Source organism: Podarcis vaucheri (assembly GCF_965113315.1).
Source record: "Podarcis vaucheri genome assembly, chromosome: 2".
Classification (NCBI taxonomy): Eukaryota; Metazoa; Chordata; class Lepidosauria; order Squamata; family Lacertidae; genus Podarcis; species Podarcis vaucheri.
Genome location: NC_138760.1, coordinates 102,772,616 through 102,790,645, shown reverse-complemented (window position 1 = coordinate 102,790,645; position 18,030 = coordinate 102,772,616). Strand labels below are relative to the sequence as shown.

Sequence of the window (18,030 nt, the reverse complement as noted above, 5' to 3'; positions counted from 1 at the left end):
AGCTGCTCTAGGGGTTGGGAACACCACCACCACCCCTTGAACAGTGTGGGAGAGGCTAGAGCTGCAACACTAAAGGCCCAATTTCTAATCCAGACCAAGAGCACATGTGGGAACTCTAGCAGTGCCCTGCCTGAGGAGCACAATTGACTGCTATGGATATATGGAATGAGGCACTTCCTTAAGGTAATCTGATTTATACCAGATTTTGTGAACTGTTTGAAAGTACAGTGGTGCCTCGCAAGACGAAAATAATCCGTTCCGTGAGTCTCTTCGTCTAGCGGTTTTTTCGTCTTGCGAAGCAACCCTATTAGCGGATTAGCGGATTAGCGCTATTTGCGGTTTAGCGGCTATTAAAGGCTTAACGGCTTAGCGGCTAAAAGGCTATTAGCGGCTTAGCGGCTTAGAAAAAGGGGGGAGCGAAAAAAATCGCAAGACTCGCAAGACGTTTTCGTCTTACGAAGCAAGCCCATAGGGAAATTCATCTTGCGAAGCGCATCGAAAAACGGAAAACCCTTTCGTCTAGCGGGTTTTTCGTCTTGCGAGGCGTTCGTCTTGCGGGGCACCACTGTACTCCTAATAATTTTATCCTCTGCTGCTGATTTTACCGTATCCTACTTCTCTGCCAAATGGTCTTCAGTTCATTACACTGGTACCCCGGGTTACATACGCTTCAGGTTACAGACTCCGCTAACCCAGAAATAGTACCTTGGGTTAAAAACTTTGCTTCAGGATGAGAACAGAAATCGTGCTCCGGCAGCGCAGCAGCAGCAGCGGGAGGCCCCTTTAGCTAAAGTGGTCTTCACGTTAAGAACAGTTTCAGGTTAAGAGCGGACCTCCGGAACGAATTAAGTACTTAACCCAAGGTACCACTGTATATCAATCACCCCCTCAGTCCTTATCTCTTTTGTTGTTGTTGTTTAGTCATTTAGTCGTGTCCGACTCTTCACGATCCCATGGACCAGAGCACGCCAGGCACTCCTGTCTTCCACTGCCTCCCGCTGTTTGGTCAAACTCATTTTAGAAGCTTCGAGAACACTGTTCAGCCATCTCGTCCTCTGTCGTCCCCTTCTCCTCCTTATCTCTTAGTCATGAATTATCCACTTTGCCTTGTCCCTGGGCTCTGTTCCCCCTCTCTGTGCTATTAGGAAGACTTCACACCATCCTTCCTGCACCCCCTCTCTCCCCATGGGATCACTTCAGCATTCTAGCAGGAGAAGAGTGAAGCTGCCCCTATCTGCTGGCTTAGATTTCAAGCCAAGAAAGGAGCAGCCCCCCTCCAACCCTGCTGAACTACTTCAGATTTATGGCAGAGTTGGTTGAACCTCCCCATCTCCTCTCCTTTCCTCCAGAGAAAGGTAGAATCTCAAATCTCAGTAGCATTTCAGGCTGAAAGGTTAACAGGAGTAATAAGAATAAAAAAATTCCTTCCAGTAGCACCTAGTAGTCATTATACATGACTAAGCCATTTTTCACCTTCTCACCCCTTGTCTTTTCCTGTAAGACCTATTGCAGTCGTTAAGAGTCGTCAACAGGCTCATCTCAGCTATCTGCCAATCTCCCATTCCCACCACCCTTCTGAGTAATACCCCTCCCCACCTTCTCACTATATAGAAGGATCTGGCAACTTCTGTTTCAGTGTATCTGAAGAAGTGTGCATGCACACGAAAGCTCATACCAAGAACTAACTTAGTTGGTCTTTCAGGTGCTACTGGAAGGAATTTTTTTATTTTGACTATGGCAGACCAACACGGCTACCTATCTGTAACAGGAGTAATAAGATAAGTTTGCTTCCTTAATACTCTCAGACGAGTTTGTCAAATGAACTCCTTAAACCTCAGACAACCTTTGGAGATTTAATGAAAGCTACAAAATACAATACAGTACAATGCACATAAGAAGCAGCATTCGTGGAGGGGGGAAAATGCATACAATCAGCCACCTGACTCTCGTATCTCAGCATGTTAAAAGAAGCTCATCAGAAAAAGTGCCACAAACATCACCCAGGCTGCTTGCTCTCTTTACTTTGAAGCGCATAAGCTATCGATGCAGGGGGGGGGCGGGCGGTCTGTACGCATCTTCTACACAAATCACCAGTTACAGGAAAACACACAAAAAATGCCTCGAAATGGAAATGCTTCCTTGCTACAAAATCAGATTAATCGCATTCCTCAGGGCAAATCTGCACTCCCAAGTTGACAAGCCGCCTGTTAGATGTCAAACTTTTGCTTGTGAAGACTTGCATGGTGAATTGGGTTGAACTGAATAGCAGTTCACATAATAACTCTGAGATAGACTGCGAGGTGTGGAACAAAAATTGGAAGAAAGACAGCAAAAAACTATAAACGAAACTATAAACGAAAAGAAAAGATGGAGTCTACATTGCTAATCTAAAAACATTATTTAACTAATTAGTTCTTCAGTTGATGGTTTGTTGTGAAAGTTTGGGAGTGGCCCAAGCAGTATTCAGTGAGTAGAGATTTTTTTTGCCAATTCTGTCATATGGGAGGAAGACTATCTGAGGCAGGTAGATGACATGGTTCTTTCCATGCTACAGTGGTACCTCGGGTTACGAACTTAAGTCGTTTCAGAGGTCCATTCTTAACCCGAAACCATTCTTAACCTGAGGCGTGCTTTCGCTAATGGGGCCTCCTGCTGCTGCCGCGCGATTTCCGTTCTCATCCTGGGGCAAAGTTCTCAACCCAAGGTACTCCTTCCAGGTTAGCGGAGTTTGTAACCCGAAGTGTTTGTAACCCAAGGTACCACTGTATTGGCATTGCTTCTCTCAGGAAGTCTCCCCATTTAACCTGATCAGATGGGGACTACAACCAACCATACTACAGAGATAGTATAAGGACTAGTCCTAAGAGCCATCTTGGAGAAGGAGGAACAAGGAGTGGCTGGTGGTATTTCATTCTGGATTCATGTTGTTTGCCATTCTTCATGTAGACAGGTATTGGGATTTTGCCAAATGGTTGGTCCTTCAAAAGTGCCCATTGGCTGTTTATCTGAATTCCCAATTTGCCTGTTGCTCTGGTGGTAATTTATTGTTTTCATCTGCTTCCATTGTATTCATGCTTATGCAGAGATGTTTTTGCATTCACTGGTCCAGAGAATGTAAGCCCTCTCCAGGGTTTCCTCGCTGATGTCGTTGAATATATCTGGAAAGCAAAAGTTCCAATCAGTAATCCAAAATAGTGCCAAACTAAGATTTGTCCAGTTATCTAGTTTCTTTTTGTTTCTGGAAAATTGAGCAGTTGTTTTGTTGTGCTTAAGTTCTATATTTGCGTTTTGAGTGTGTGCATTTTTGCCTTGAGTAAACGTTTTGTGAATGCTTAATTAACCATACGATATATATCATTATTTAATCCATGGTCTGCAGCTAGGTTTGTTCACTTCCTTGAGTGCTGCTTGGCTATGTGTGCATTTTGTGTTCTGCCCATGGATTCACTGGTGATCCTTGGACTCTCCTCAGTATTGCCCACTGTGGTTAAATGTCTTCTGAATGCTTATTTCCTTTCAAAAAACCAGAGAGCTATGCATGTGACTTGATGGGCAGTCTGCAGATAGACTTGTCCTGTTTACATCTTCTTTGTAAATGCTCTGAGTTCTTGCTTTGTGCTCGTGACATGGTACCTAAGTAGAGCTAAGGTGGCCTCAGGGTTGGGTGCTATCACTTGATGGCAAGAGACTCGCAACCATCTGCAGTGCTTGTACATCTTTGAACAGGCATGGGGAACCTGTGGTCCTCCTTGTCTACAACTCCATCATCCCTGATCATTGGCCATTCTGGCCGAGGCTAATGGGAGTTGGGACCTAGAGAGCCACAGACTCCTCTCCCTGTCTTAGATGAAGAAAGCATTTTCTGTCAGCTGTTCTTCCTGGCTCTTTCAGATTGCCCACTATCAGAATCTTAGTCTTTCCAGACTTGGTTGCCTTAATCCCAAGTAAGTGTGAGCAGGGTTGGAGCCTAAGTCTGGTTTTGTAATGGGAATTACACATGCTGCTTGAATGCTTTTGATACCCGCTAAGCTTTACAAAGGGAATTAGTCAACCCTAATGCAATTACTTGAAGTTGCCTGTTTAATTACATCTTGGAGGTTGTATAATAATTCTGGTGGTTGTATAATATCTGAAGGAAATGCTTTGTCATAGTTTATTAAAAGGTTGTAATTAAAAGGGAAACCCAATTAAAACTATAAGCATGGAACTGCAAATTGTGTGGCAGGCATGCTAATGTATTATCCTACATCCCTTTTGTGGGCCTGCAATGGTTGAGATTTCAGGTGCAGAGGTTTCTCCCCACCCCACTATTTCCCTCTTCCCACAAACACTGCCAGTGTCAAATAAGAACCAAGATTAGAACTCTGTTGGAACTGCTCTGGAGTGAGTGGTTTCAAGACTACAACCAGAGTTCCAGGAGAAAAGGTCTGGCAAGAGCTTATTCATATATCTGCTAAATGTATGAATGAACTCATTGTGCAGAGCATCGAAAAGTTCCTTGTGAGCAGGGCTGGCTCCAGGTTTGAGAGGGCTTCTTTGGGGGCGGGGGCTTTCCTCCCTCATTGGGCATGTGTGGGTGGTACTGGGCCCACACATTCTCCACGTTGACCCAGGCACATCCTGGATGGAAGATAACAGTGAGACATCTACTCTATCTATCTAAAAAAAGGGGGGAGGTAAAGGACCCCTGGACGATTAAGTCCAGTCAAAGGCAAACTATGGGGTTGCAGCGCTCATCTCGCTTTCAGGCCGAGGGAGCTGACGTTTGTCCACAGACAGCATTCTGGATCATGTGGCCAGCATGACTAAACTGCTTCTGGCACAACGGAACACCGTAACGGAAACCAGAGCGCACAGAAACTCCATTTACCTTCCCACCACAGCGGTACCTATTTATCTACTTGCACTGGTGTGCTTTGGAACTGCTAGGTAGGCAGGAGCTGGGACAGAGCAACAGGAGCTCACCCCATTGTGCTCTATCATCTATCTATCATCTATCTATCTATCTATCTATCTATCTATCTATCTATCTATCTATCTATCTATCATCTATCATCTATTTTACATATTGCTTTTCACTCTGTTGCTCCACATCCTGAGCCTTTAGGATGGTCTAGACTTCAGAATGAAATACAAACAATATTGTGTTTTAGAAAGAAGCACAACACCATTCTCAACTTGCCCTTAAAGCGGATGACCCCAGCAATGACGCACCTGCTGTTCCTAGTCCAGTTGGAAGAGGCATTCTCATGTGCCCAGCACTGTGCTTCAATCTTTCCGTCAAGGCCTTTTTGATAAGATGCCATGTGCATTTCTTGTGCCACACTGGGAGCTCCAAAGCGACCATGCACTGAATGATGTGAGCCTTCTCACTGTCACTCAAAAATCCCTTCACGTGGGACAGGTAAGTCATGAAAGCCATATCAATATTCACAGCTTCTCCATGCATCAGCGTTGGTAAAACTCTCTGAAATGAAGGACACACAAGCATTTATTATATTGTATAGCATATACGCAGATGGCGCTCTGGTGTAAACCACAGAGCCTAGGGCTTGCCGATCAGAAGGTCGGGGGTTCGAATCCCCGCAATGGGGTGAGCTCCCATTGTTCGGTCCCAGCTCCTGCCCACCTAGCAGTTCAAAAGCACGTCAAAGTGCAAGTTGATAAATAAGTACCGCTCCGGTGGCAAGGTAAACGGCGTTTCCGTGCGCTGCTCTGGTTTGCCAGAAGCGGCTTAGTCATGCTGGCCACATGACCCGAAAGCTGTCTGCAGACAAACACGGGCTCCCTTGGCCTATAGAGCAACCCCAGAGTCGTCTGCGACTGGACCTAATGGTCAACGATACCTTTACCTTTATAACATACCAATATTGTTGTGAGATTGGGAATTTAGACAGGAGAGGTTTCATGAGGCCAGAAGGATTGCAATAGTTCTTTGATAACTCAGAGGCAACATTGCTAGATATGTAATGTCTCAAGGAGGAGAGGAAATGGCCAGAGAATAAGACTCACTCATATTCCCTCCCCTTGCCAGGGGGACATGGCAAGCTAGAGAGTGGCGAACAAAAAAATGCAGTTGTGATCTGGAGAAGGTGACTCCAAGAGTTGAGTTTGGACTCTGTAAGCTAGCAATGTTGGAGGGCTATGTTTCATCTCTCTGGAGATTTGATGTGGGAACAGTGGACTTGCCTATTGGTGTGTTTAACCTGTGTCTCCACCTATGCTCAATCTGTACATTTGTATATGAGCCCAAACATGTCAAAATATCATAAACCTCCTTCCCAAGGAAACCAATGTTTGTGATATTAAGGGAGAAGGCAGGAAATGCTAACCCAGCCCCCTGTCAAACACCTCACATGATGATTGCATCTGTGGGGGACGTGGGGCTGTGGCTCCCATCAGATGTCAAACAGACCCTTGAAGCCCTGCATTGGGAAGTTTTTAATGTTTGACATTGTACTGTGGTTTTATTATGCTGAAAGCAGCCCAGAGTGGCTGGGGCAACCCAGTCAGATGGGTGGTGTATAAGTTGTTAATAAAAATAATAAAAATAATAATAATACAACAATAACAATAATTCATTTGTACATGTGAGTATCATGTGAAGAGTGCTTCCTGCTTAATTTTGGGTTATATAAAAGCAAAGGGTTGGGTTCAGCTAAATAGTTGCACTAGCGGGAGCTAGAGCTAGGACTTCGGCTCTGCCCCCTCCCCTCCCCTTGTGCCCCCACAACTAGCTCCCAGAGCCAGTGTGGTGTAGTGGTTAAGAGCGGTAGTCACGTAATCTGGGTAACCGGGTTCGCGTCTCCGCTCCTCCACATGCAGCTGCTGGGTGACCTTGGGCCAGTCACACTTCTGTGAAGTCTCTCAGCCCCACTCACCTCACAGAGTGTTTGTTGTGGGGGAGGAAGGGAAAGGAGAATGTTAGCCGCTTTGAGACTCCTGAAGGGGAGTGAAAGGCGGGATATCAAATCCAAACTCTTCTTCTTCTTCTTCTCCCGGAGGGGGCTCAGGAGAACCCCCAAAATAGTGCACCGGGGAGGCAAGGGGGGATCTTTTCACCTGGCAAGCAGAAATCCGTGCGCTTACAGAACAATCATAATAGTTTGTGACACTAAATTCCACCCAATATCATCACACACTTCTGGGTACAAGTAGTGATATGTCACAAGCTGAAAATGCGGAAGCATGCAATTAAGATATTATTATTGTAAGCCCATTGGGTGGAAAGATGGGATAGAAATGTTGTTCAACAATAAATATGCTATCTCCTCCTCACCATTTCCAGTTCTGGGCTTATAAGGTGGCCAAAATCCACCAGCCTGTTCAGATCATCTTCCCACAGATTTGGGGCAAGCTCTTCCAGCATGGTTTCTATGGCAATTCTGGTCGTCTTCAGTGCTGCGTCACCATGGTCAGCTAAGCTGCTGTGTGACTGGAACTTGGTATCCAGTAAGAATTTCCCATGACTTTTCAGCAAGTCAAACAGGCCCTTGTGTTTCATTAGTGCCATCTTGAACAGAATGAAAGAAAGAAGGGTTTGCAGTGGACTGAATGAGGGTTGCACAATAATGCCAGGAAGAGGCTTGCTTTGAAAGCATGGACCTCACACTGTACACATAAAACAAGAGACTGAGTAGATCTCAGAGATGATCATAGGCAATTTGAGCGGCTTTAGCATGCACACGAAGTTGATATTTTGGGAGTGAAACTCAGTCACAGGGGAAAAGGAAGCAACAGCTTTGTCCTGTAGATGTTTCACCCAAAAAGACCACATAATAGATGTGGTACATGAGCCACAAGAGAAGACAGGTGTGCATGCAGTGAAAGCTATTGTGAATAGGATATATGAAACAAATGCTAAGACATTGGACAGAGTTTGATTAAGAAACAACAAAGGTACAGATAGAGGAAGGAAGGGAAATGGTCTCTCTGTGTAACAGTTGCATGCAGTGATCCAGGAAAGTGAATGGAGTGGGTTTTGTGGGGAGACTCTGAATATGTAAAAGATAAGCAATGAATACAAGAAGGGAGAAGATGTTTCCAATACAGTGGTACCTTGGGTTACATACGCTTCAGGTTACATACGCTTCAGGTTACAGACTCCGCTAACCCAGAAATAGTGCTTCAGGTTAAGAACTTTGCTTCAGGATGAGAACAGAAATCGTTAAGAACAGTTTCAGGTTAAGTACGGACCTCTGGAATGGATTAAGTACTTAACCAGAGGTACCACTGTACAGGGAATAGGATATAATAGCAAGGTAGCGGCATTGAGAGTGACTCTGGATATGCAAGAATTGGGGAGGACAAGATCAGGAAGACTTGTGCCATAGCTAAGTGGTACAGTGCATAGTTGGCATGCTTAAGGTTCTAAATTTAATCCCTGGCATGCCCAGGCAAAGAAGCCCAGGTAAGAAGGCTGGGAAAAACCCAAACCTGAAGCCTTGGATTGCTATTGCCAAGTAGTTGATGGGGTGGAGACACTCACCGGTCTTCCTGTCACCTGTATCAGTGCTGCTTACTGGGAGGTAGAGGAGGAGTGAAAAGACAGTGGGGAAGTTGTTGCAGTGCAAACACACTGGGGGAGTCAACCTGGTGTTTCTGCTGGTGTGTTTGCACCACACTAACCTCACTGCTGCCTCTCCCTACCTTGTATACCTCCTGGAAAGCAGCAGCAATGTGCATGATGGGAGGTCAGGTGAGCACCCCTCCTGTTACCCTCTTTTGGGCTAAAGAGATAACCAGTCAGCATAAGGCAGCTCCATGGGACTACTCGTTTCCATGTGTAGAGGGATGTGCACAGGAAGGGGTAACAGGTGTTGTAAGTACCACTTTAGGAGTCTCAGAGAGATGCAGAAACAATAAATGAAAGAGGCCTGTCCTTCCAGTTTCCTCTTGAAGAGCCACATAGCAAAAATCACTGTGAGAGAAATAAATAAACAGGGAGCATCTGTGGAAATGAGCTTGCAAGGAGCAGAGAGTGTGTGGAAGCAGTTGGTGAAAGTGAGGAAGGAGTCCATGCAGCAAAACCATCATACCTTTAAAATTTCCCCAAGTCCATTGGAGATGTGCTGGCGGGGGACTGTTTTGAGGAAGGCTCTGTCAAGGAAAGTGGCAACAGGAGGAACGTAGCTCCCGAGCTTGTTTTTGCACTGAAGGAAATTGACGCCATTCTTTGCTCCAACACTGGCATCCACGTAGGACAGGAGGGTGGTGGGGACCCGAATGTAAGGGGTGCGCCTCCTGTAAAGCGAGGCTGCCAGCCCCACAATATCCAGGCAAGCCCCTCCTCCAATTGCTATAATAGGCTCAGCGCGCCTGTCGATGCCAAAGATTTGCACTTCCTGCAAGATATCAAGCACCAAATCCATGGATTTGGTCTCTTCTGTGGTGGTCAGGGAAAGGATTTTATACTGAACCAAGTTTGCTTCAAAATATTCTCTGACTGCGGTGCCATACAAGTCATCGACCGTCTTATCAATTACAATGAAACGCCTCTGGGCCTCTTTGTTGTGAAGGGCTCTCTCCAGTTCCTTTGGATCTCTGATGTGCCCGTACAGCAATGTCTTGTTGGAGGGATCCAGAAGACCGCGTGTTTCCACCACCTTATAGCAAAGGTAGATAGGTGCTTCCACTGTCCAGGATATCTCTCCATCTGAGACAGTTTCAGATCTGTTGGGAATTATGAGGGTGGGGGGTGAGTAGTATGGAATATACATTAGTTTTGTCTATGGCTGAGCCAAAATGCCCTCCACAGTTTTCACTCTCACATTTGCACGTGAAATGCAGAGTCCATTTGATGGAGACCCTGCTGAAAATCAGACCCACTCTTATCTTCAGTGACAGCATCATCATTTCCTTTTAATCTTTTTGAAAAGCTATTCTCACTGCCCTCTCAATGTCACCTTGGAGCTCTTCCTGGTAGAGAGGACCCTCTTCTGGCTGCCATTTTCTCTCCCTTGGAATGCACCTAGCATTATGAAACATCTAGATGTGGTGTCCTTCTAAAGGACAGAGGCACTTCTTTTTGGGAGGGGGGATGAACAAATGAGGGGTTGCCATTTCCCCCAATAAGCTCTCTTAGATATCTCTTCAGTCTTCTGTATTTTGTTCTCTCCTCTGCTAATTCTTTCTGTGGCTTTTCTAAAGCCTGTGGGTTTTTCTAAAGCCTTGGGTTCTCCGTGGGGTGTACAAAATCATGTACAGAGGAGGTAACATCATTCACAGGGGTATGCTGAGGAGAACAAAATGGTAACCTCTAGCTACCGTGAAAAGAAATACCTGATTTACCACAGCCACAAATTGTAAGAAGGAACCCCACCACCATTCCCCTCACAGAGCTACAGTTCTCAGTGGTTTAACAATCAATCCCTCTTCCCAGGGAACTCTGGGGAATCGTAACTCTGTGAGAGGAATGAGGGCTACTTAATAATTCTCAGCACCCTTAGCAAGCAAGAGTTTCCCCCACATTCTTTGGGGGAAGCCATGTTTGTTTAAAGTGGTCTGCCTTAAATGTGTGCCGCTGATGGGGCCTCAGTGTGATCTTAATTATTATTTTTTACTTTTCAGTTCAAATGTAGCACTTTCTGAACTCGATGTCTTTTTCTGTCGCTATGCAGGGCAACAAAAGAAGGTGCCAACTTTTAAAAAGGCTGAAGTCAAGCAGCAGCTGGAAGGAATGACTTGTTTTCTTTTGAATTTAGTGTCTCAGTTTTTTCCTGCCTTGCTCCTGATGCTGTGTGTTGTCAGACGATGGACAGGTGAGCTTGGTTTGGGCTAAACCATGTCACAAGACCAACTGGGGAGGCCTGGTGGGCCTGATTAGGTGCAGTGTAGTGGTTAGTGTGTCAGACTTGGAAGTGGAGAAAAGCCTAAGAACCCAGCAGTGAAAAATTCACTGAGTGGTTGTGAGCCGGTCACCACCTCTCAGACTACCTTACCTCGCAAGGTTGTTGTAAGGATAAAATTGCAAGTTGGCAGGGGACGAGGGGAATCAAACACATTATTTCTGTCATAAATTCTGTGCAACAGTCAAAGAATGTCTGTAGTTCACTCACACTGTTGCTGGCAAGGTTATCAGAGTCATTGCACTGCTAGAACTTGCCAGCTCCACAGTGGCTCGGAATGAACAGGAACCGAAGTGTGTTTCTACCTTTGTAAAATGCAGCCTAAAAATCTGTAACCGTTGATGGTCTACACCAAAATTCATCTTGATTCTACAAAGATGATTATGATCTTTACACAACTGCAAATATTGTGGAAATCTGCAATATGTGAAGTAATACAACATGGTTAATATTTAATGGTCACAAATGTGTTCTGTTGCAAGAAGAAGGAAATTGTCCTACACTCAAAGGTTAATTAACTGGAGAGATGACTTTCCTGCACAGAAAGCAACGTTTGTCCTTAGGGGGAAACTTGTCAGACATTCACCCATCTGTGACTTTTTCCCCTTTAATGTTGCTGCAGGATGCAAACTTCACTTGAAGTTTATGACAAATGCATTATGCTTTTTGATCAAGCTGATGGTTTTTAGTATCACTGTATTTGTTTTCCCCCATCTCTGGAGTTCATTACCCGTGTCTGTGAATTTGGAAATGTCTGCTATCGAAAATCCCTTCTCTGTTCAATTCCCAACCCCAATCAAATTCCATTTTAGCTCAAAAGACTTTCCAAGCATTAGAGAAAGCTTCAGCACAACAATGAGAGAGGCAACGTCATTAAGTCATGCCACTGCAGTCTCCTTTTTTTTGTGCCTCAGTACTTATGCTCAACTGAAACTGGTTTGTTTCTTATTCTGACTGGGCTGCAGATCTGACCACAGGCTGCTTCAACCCTGTTGAATTCAAAAGCTTGTCTCCAACTTCAGCCATACTTGGATGGCTAAGAGACCTATGTACTCTAAGCCTCGAAGGATAAATAGCTACCACTTATTACACAGTTGTCTGAGAACCTTACCACCTTGGCTAAATTAAAGCATATTACATATAGGCATCAATAGTGCGTGGATACCGACTCGGACACATGGAGGGCTTATAATGTATGTTTAATTTTAATATTTGTGTGCTGAAGGCCAATGTATCCGCAGTGTGAGCTGGTGACAATCTACCCATATTATCAGCATTGTTTGCATATTTTTGTTTCTTTCCATTTCTCTCTCTCCTTTAATTAATTATATTTTATCTTTTATCCTTTTCCTTGTTAAATTTGCAAATACAATATATATATATATATATATATAAATATCAACAAGAAGAAAGCCCAGTACAATACTTACATTGAAATAAGCCCCAATGACCACAGGGAGACTTCCTTCTGAGTAAACATGCCTAGGATTGGGCTGCATGTCAATATTGATATTAAATTTGAAAGCTTAGCAATGACACTCGTCAGGACAATATTTGAGAACAAATAATCTAGGCATCAACATCTAATACCTCCATGATTTACCATTCCAGAGACCATGAATGATTACTTAACCCAAATAAGAGGAACAGTGTCTCTGTTGCTTCACATCACAGAGTTTTGTACAAATAAAATGCTTGACGTTTTATTATGTTTTTATATTTTGCTGGAAGCTGCCCAGAGTATCTGGGGAAAGCCAGTCAGATGGGCAGGGTATAAATAATAAAATTATTATTATTAGTAACCTCATCTACTTACATTTTAGCCTGGGAGACCACGATCTCATTCTCAGCATCATGAATGGTTTCATCTTTCTTGATTCGGCACCAAGTATTTTTGACCCGCACTAGCTGGAAGTCTGTTTGCTTGGAACCCTGTGTTCCAGATTTTGTATCAGCCAAGAAGATCTCTTTGGACTGTGGCATGGTTGCAATGTCTAGTTCAAGAGGTGTCTGGTAAGAGGGGGACTTGCTGTTTGCTTATAAAAGCTCCACGGGGACCATTGTTTGGAATGGGAGGTGTTCCTCACCTGGTGGAGTGAAAAGGTTGGGCTGGGGGGGGGAATTACAAAACTATCATTACTTAATCTCTACACATGAAAGAGGGGTGGTCACATCACCCGGACCTGCGTGCTCACGTGTGCATACACACACGTACAATGAAAATGCAGAGCCTAGGGTTGTATAACTCAATAGTTTTATAATGATCAAAAAGTACAATTAGAGTGCACTTAACTTCTAACAGGAGGCCCTGCAACGAAACGGCAGTGATTAATGTTGAATCATTTCTATGCCATAAAAAGGAGGATTCCAGGAATTTATCTCAACTTCCTGACCCTTTTGATTATAACACAACTTTATGTAAGCCTTGATGGTATTTGAGATAGAGCCACATAATATTGTTAGAACTGGATACTAAGGCCCTGCTGAATTGTGTGTTTTATATTTGTTTTTATGGGCTTCTGTGCTCCTGTTTTGTTGGTTTTATGTTGTGTTTTTTAAGCATATCATTTGTTTTATGTTGTGCACTTCTAGAGAATTTTTTTTAAAAAATATGAAGCTGTTTGTAAATGCAGTACATAAAATAAATGCATGAGACCATCTTCAAGACAATTCTCAATCTCTGTTTTCTCCTCATCTCTGTCACATTTGTAGCTCACTTGTCCTTAGTGCAGCCCAGAGTAATACACCTCTGCCTCCCCCACCTCATTTTATTGATGTAACAGCCCAATGAAATAAACATGGCTGAAACTAATTGCCTCAAGGTCATGCAAGGTCATGTCTAAGCAGTGATTTGAGGGCAGGTCTTCCCATCCAAATTGCAGCACTATCCACTATGTTATACTGTCACATAGCTGCTGATGCCACGTTGTCTTCTAGTCCAAAGCATCTCAAAAAACAAAGTGTGCTTTTAAAATATTCAGTCTTCCATTCTAATCTAGAGTTATGAGTGATCAGCCAGTGTGGTGTAGTGGTTAAGAGCGGTAGACTCGTAATCTGGTGAACCGGGTTTGTGTTTCCGCTCCTCCACATGCAGCTGCTGGGTGACCTTGGGCTAGACACACTTCTTTGAGGTCTCTCAGCCCCACTCACCTCACAGAGTGTTTGTTGTGGGGGAGGAAGGGAAAGGAGATTGTTAGCCGTTTTGAGACTCCTTAGGGTAGTGATAAAGCGGGATATCAAATCCAAACTCTTCTTCTTCTTCTTCTTCTTCAGGGCTCCTGCATGATTTCTCTCTCCTATACAAGTATGCAATATATTTCCACAGACACAGAACATGGGCCAAGATGCGCCACCTTCCCAAAGCCCTGGGGTTGCCAGTGTGGTACCTTGGGTGGACTGCTGCCCTTGAGGACTTCCCTTGAACCCCACTCATAGTCCCCTTTATCATGAAATGGTGAGGGTGGTTATCTTTGCCCCTTCCTCTGAACAATACACAGAGTGGAAGCAGGCCTTTTTTTTCAGCCAGAACATGCTGCAACTCACTTCCAGCACCTCTCAGGTGGGCGCCATTGCCATTATAAGAGAAAAGGGAAGCGTTCGTGGTGAGTTCCAGCAGCTCTTTTTCTAGAAAAATAGCACTGAGTGAAAGGAGGAAGTCCAAAGAGTGGCACTCTTTGTCACTTCCTCTTTCAGCTCTGTGGGCTTTTCAAGGCACACCCCAAATGAAACAACAACAACAACAACAACAACAACAACAACAACAACAACAACAACAACAACAATAATAATAATAATAATAATAATAATAATAATAATAATAATAATAATATTAATAATAATATTTGTACCCCACCCATTTGACTGGTTTGCCCCAGCCACCCTGGGTGGTTTCCAACATATAACAAGCTAGCAACTTGTTGAGCGAACCCTGTACACCTTATAAAACCCATGCTTTCTTGTTTCCTTTTAAATCACATGTGGAGCAGTTACCATCTTTATAAAGGTAATGCATGTGTAGGATCCAAAGTTCTCAGCATTCGTAAGACAAAAGCAAAAGCACTGACATTGCACTAGGTCAGATCAAAGCTTTGTTGTGACTACTACTATCTCTGGCCAGTCTCTTGCAGCCCCCGAGAATCTTACAAGCAACCCATCAGTTTCCAGCTGTAATTAATCTGCATGTCCTGCCTCACGACGCCCAGTATAATGGTCTCATTTTGCATTCAGTGCACCTGCTGGCCCCTCCCTCAGATTCCAGGCACACATCTTGTTCGACGAGAGCCCCCTCTCCAAGACCGACTTATATCAGCTTATATAAAGCAAACAAAGCACATGTGCTGCTGCCGCTGCTGCCGTGTGATACTGTCAGAAGTCCTTATACTCCTTAGCCAAAGAGCAAATTTTGAAAATGCCCCAGGGCGGCAGAAAGTCTTGCTGATCTTGCACCTCAGCCAAGTCGTTCTGTAAGAGGGCCCACAGGCTCCAACGTGCTGGCATAATTGGCCCTGCCCGTCACGTGGACAAAAAGATATGCACCCCTCCCCAGCTCTGCAAAACTCGTACAATCAGCCGCAACATCTCCAGAAGCCTGGGTGAAGGGTACCACAATGCCACACTTTGCAGGTAACCCTTTACTTCTGAGCAACTTCCTTGTGTTTCACTTTTTTTTTTCCTTTTTGAGAGGTGTCTTTCAACCTCAAAACTGAGTCTGCATCACGAAAGGGGGCAGGAGAAGACATTTTGTTGTGACACGTTAAGTTGGTTAAACTGTTTATTTTATTTGAACCCTTGTTGTTTTGTTTTGGTTTGTTTCTCTGTCCAGGAGCGGTGGGAAAGGATGGAGTTGTGGACTGGGAGGAGATGAGTGTATTGGTAATGGTGCCTTTTCTCTGGGCATGATTTTCAACAGTGTTATTAGTCCGTCTTTTAACCGTTATTTGCAGTCACAGACTTTGATCTCGTTGTTGGTTGTTTTAGGTAAGGGCAGGGCCTGACAAGTACCTGGGTGATCAAAAGGGAAAAAAGTAATTCTTGGTTCATTGAGGCTTCTAGAGGGATGTATGATATTGGAGGTAAGACTAGTTATGTAAGGAGAGGGGCTTTAGACATTTGGAAGCTATTGCCCTTTTCTGGTCCTTCTCCCACCCAACAAGATTTAGGCTCTTATGTTAGCCTTCCTAATTGTGTTTTATTTATCCAAATTCCACTTTATCATAAAAAGGTATCACAGCAATTTACAACTACATGAAAACATAAAACCAGACAATAAATCATAAAAAGTTTAAAGCAAGGGAAAATAAAAAAAAGAAATTAGAAATTAGAACATCAATAGACCATTGTATGTGGGACATGTGTGTGCTGATCCTGAACACTAGGTCATCCCATAATAAAACATCAGTCATCCACAATTTGGTTGTGGATGAAGCAGCAGCCCAAGTCTGTATTACTGAGACCTTCAGGGGGCGGGCAGGGGGGCATGAGGCTGACCTGACCCACATTTGCCTATCCTTAATACCTTGTTAATAGGGATGCTGGTGGCGCTGTGGCCACTGAGCCTCTTGGGCTTGCTGATCAGAAGGTTGGCGGTTCAAATCCCTGCCATGGGGTGAGCTCCCGTTGTTTTGTCTCAGCTCCTGCCAACCTAACAGTTCGAAAGCATACCAGTGCAAGTAAAGGTAAAGGTACCCCTGACCATTAGATCCAGTCGCGGACGACTCTGGGGTTGCAGCGCTCATCTTGCTTTATTGGCCGAGGGAGCCGGCGTACAGCTTCCGGGTCATGTGGCCAGCATAACTAAGCCGCTTCTGGCGTACCAGAGCAGCGCACGGAAACGGCGTTTACCTTTCTGCCGGAGCGGTACCTATTTATCTACTTGCACTTCATGCTTTCGAACTGCTAGGTGGGCAGGAGCTGGGACCGAACAACGGGAGCTCACCCCGTCACGGGGATTCGAACCACCGACCTTCCGCTCGGCAAGCCCTAGGCTCTGTGGCCCTAGGCTCAGCGCCACCCACATCCCACCAGTGCAAGTAAATAATAATAATAATAATAATAATAATAATAATAATAATAATAATAATAATAATAATTTCTTTATATCCCACCCTCCCCAGCCGAAGGCGGGCTCAGAGCGGCTAACAACAGTAAATAGGTACCACTCCGGTGGGAAGGTAAACGGCATTTCCATGCACTGCTCTGGTTTCGCCGGAAGTGGCTTAGTCATGCTGGCCACATGACCCAGAAAAATTGTCTGTGGACAAACGTCGGCTCCTTTGGCCAGTAAAGTGAGATGAGCGCCGCAACCCCAGAGTCATTTGCGAGTGGACTTAACTGTCAGGGGTCCTTTACCTTTAATACTAAAAATAAATGCACCTTGGGGTTTTTTGCAAGAAATATTTCATGTTGGGGAAATATGACTTTGTGACAAAGATTGCTGATAAAACATTGCCGCCTAAAAGATTTGTAATAAAACATTGTTTTCTCTTAGAATGTCCTCTAGTCTTCATTGCTCTGGGCGTATAAATATTATACATTCATGCTTTATATTCCATGTACTGTCAGAAATCTGAATTGCTAACGTTTATTGCATGATTGTGTCACTCTTGTTTGAATAATAGCTTCCTACTTCCAAGATGCTCCTAGTTATTGCAAAAGAGCTGTCTTCTGAAACAAGCTAGACATGATCTCCCCTCTCAAAACAACTGAATGCACCTGATAATGGAACTTTCAGGGCTTGTTAATAGATATATTAACAAATGTTTGCATAAATTCTTGTCTAGATAAGGTCCCATTTGAACACGTTGTCTGGGGATGCCTCAGTGGCTCATGTTTATGGGCTTGCATAAAGAAACGCATCGTTGTTGCCTAGTGTTAGGATGTGGTGCCCTATTGACTTCTGCACGTGTAATATCCATTATGAATGCCATATTGAATATATAAATGCCATGTTCACTTCTGATCTTATTATGCAGTCAAGCATGATGCTTGACAGTCATCATTCCCACACCATGTTAGAGACCTGCATTTGGTGTTATAACCCATAAGGGTGGAGTTGGGTTATAAAACTACAGATGCCAGGGCCATAATTCATGGGCAGCAAGGCACGGTTAGCAATTAGCTGTGCTTTTGTAGGTAAATTATGTAAATCACTGATTTTAAAGGAAACACTTTTGTCCCCGTTCTT

At 44.2% G+C, this 18,030-nt stretch overlaps 2 protein-coding genes across 2 annotated transcripts in view; one reads left to right on the top strand and one right to left on the bottom strand.

The window, feature by feature from the left end:
• Nucleotides 1–1,834: 1,834 nt before the first annotated feature.
• LOC309524986 (2-epi-5-epi-valiolone synthase-like) lies at nt 1,835–12,967 on the bottom strand. The gene is made up of 5 exons (XM_082210275.1): nt 12,664–12,967; nt 9,039–9,672; nt 7,280–7,513; nt 5,215–5,467; nt 1,835–3,158 (listed from the first exon to the last, which is right to left on the bottom strand). Exons 1-5 carry the CDS (start codon nt 12,828–12,830, stop codon nt 3,076–3,078), a joined length of 1,371 nt encoding a protein of 456 aa, XP_082066401.1. The 5' UTR covers nt 12,831–12,967; the 3' UTR covers nt 1,835–3,075.
• A 2,394-nt stretch (nt 12,968–15,361) lies between these two features.
• Nucleotides 15,362–18,030, top strand: part of LOC309524879 (uncharacterized protein) — a 52,845-nt gene continuing 50,176 nt past the window's right edge. The window contains exon 1 of the mRNA XM_082210041.1: nt 15,362–15,470. Coding sequence (XP_082066167.1) covers nt 15,455–15,470 — 16 coding nt within the window. The 5' untranslated portion in view covers nt 15,362–15,454. The remainder of the gene's footprint in view (nt 15,471–18,030) is intronic.

What these genes read in the sequence shown, in the direction of transcription:
- LOC309524986 (XM_082210275.1), bottom strand. Translation starts at nt 12,830, where the DNA reads ATGCCACAGTCCAAAGAGATCTTCTTGGCTGATACAAAATCTGGAACA. An exon ending in GACTTGGGGAAATTTTAAAG is followed by an intron (nt 7,514 to 9,038) that starts GTATGATGGTTT and finishes ATTCTGTTCAAG; the next exon opens with ATGGCACTAATGAAACACAA. An exon ending in TAAGCCCAGAACTGGAAATG is followed by an intron (nt 5,468 to 7,279) that starts GTGAGGAGGAGA and finishes CCTTCATTTCAG; the next exon opens with AGAGTTTTACCAACGCTGAT.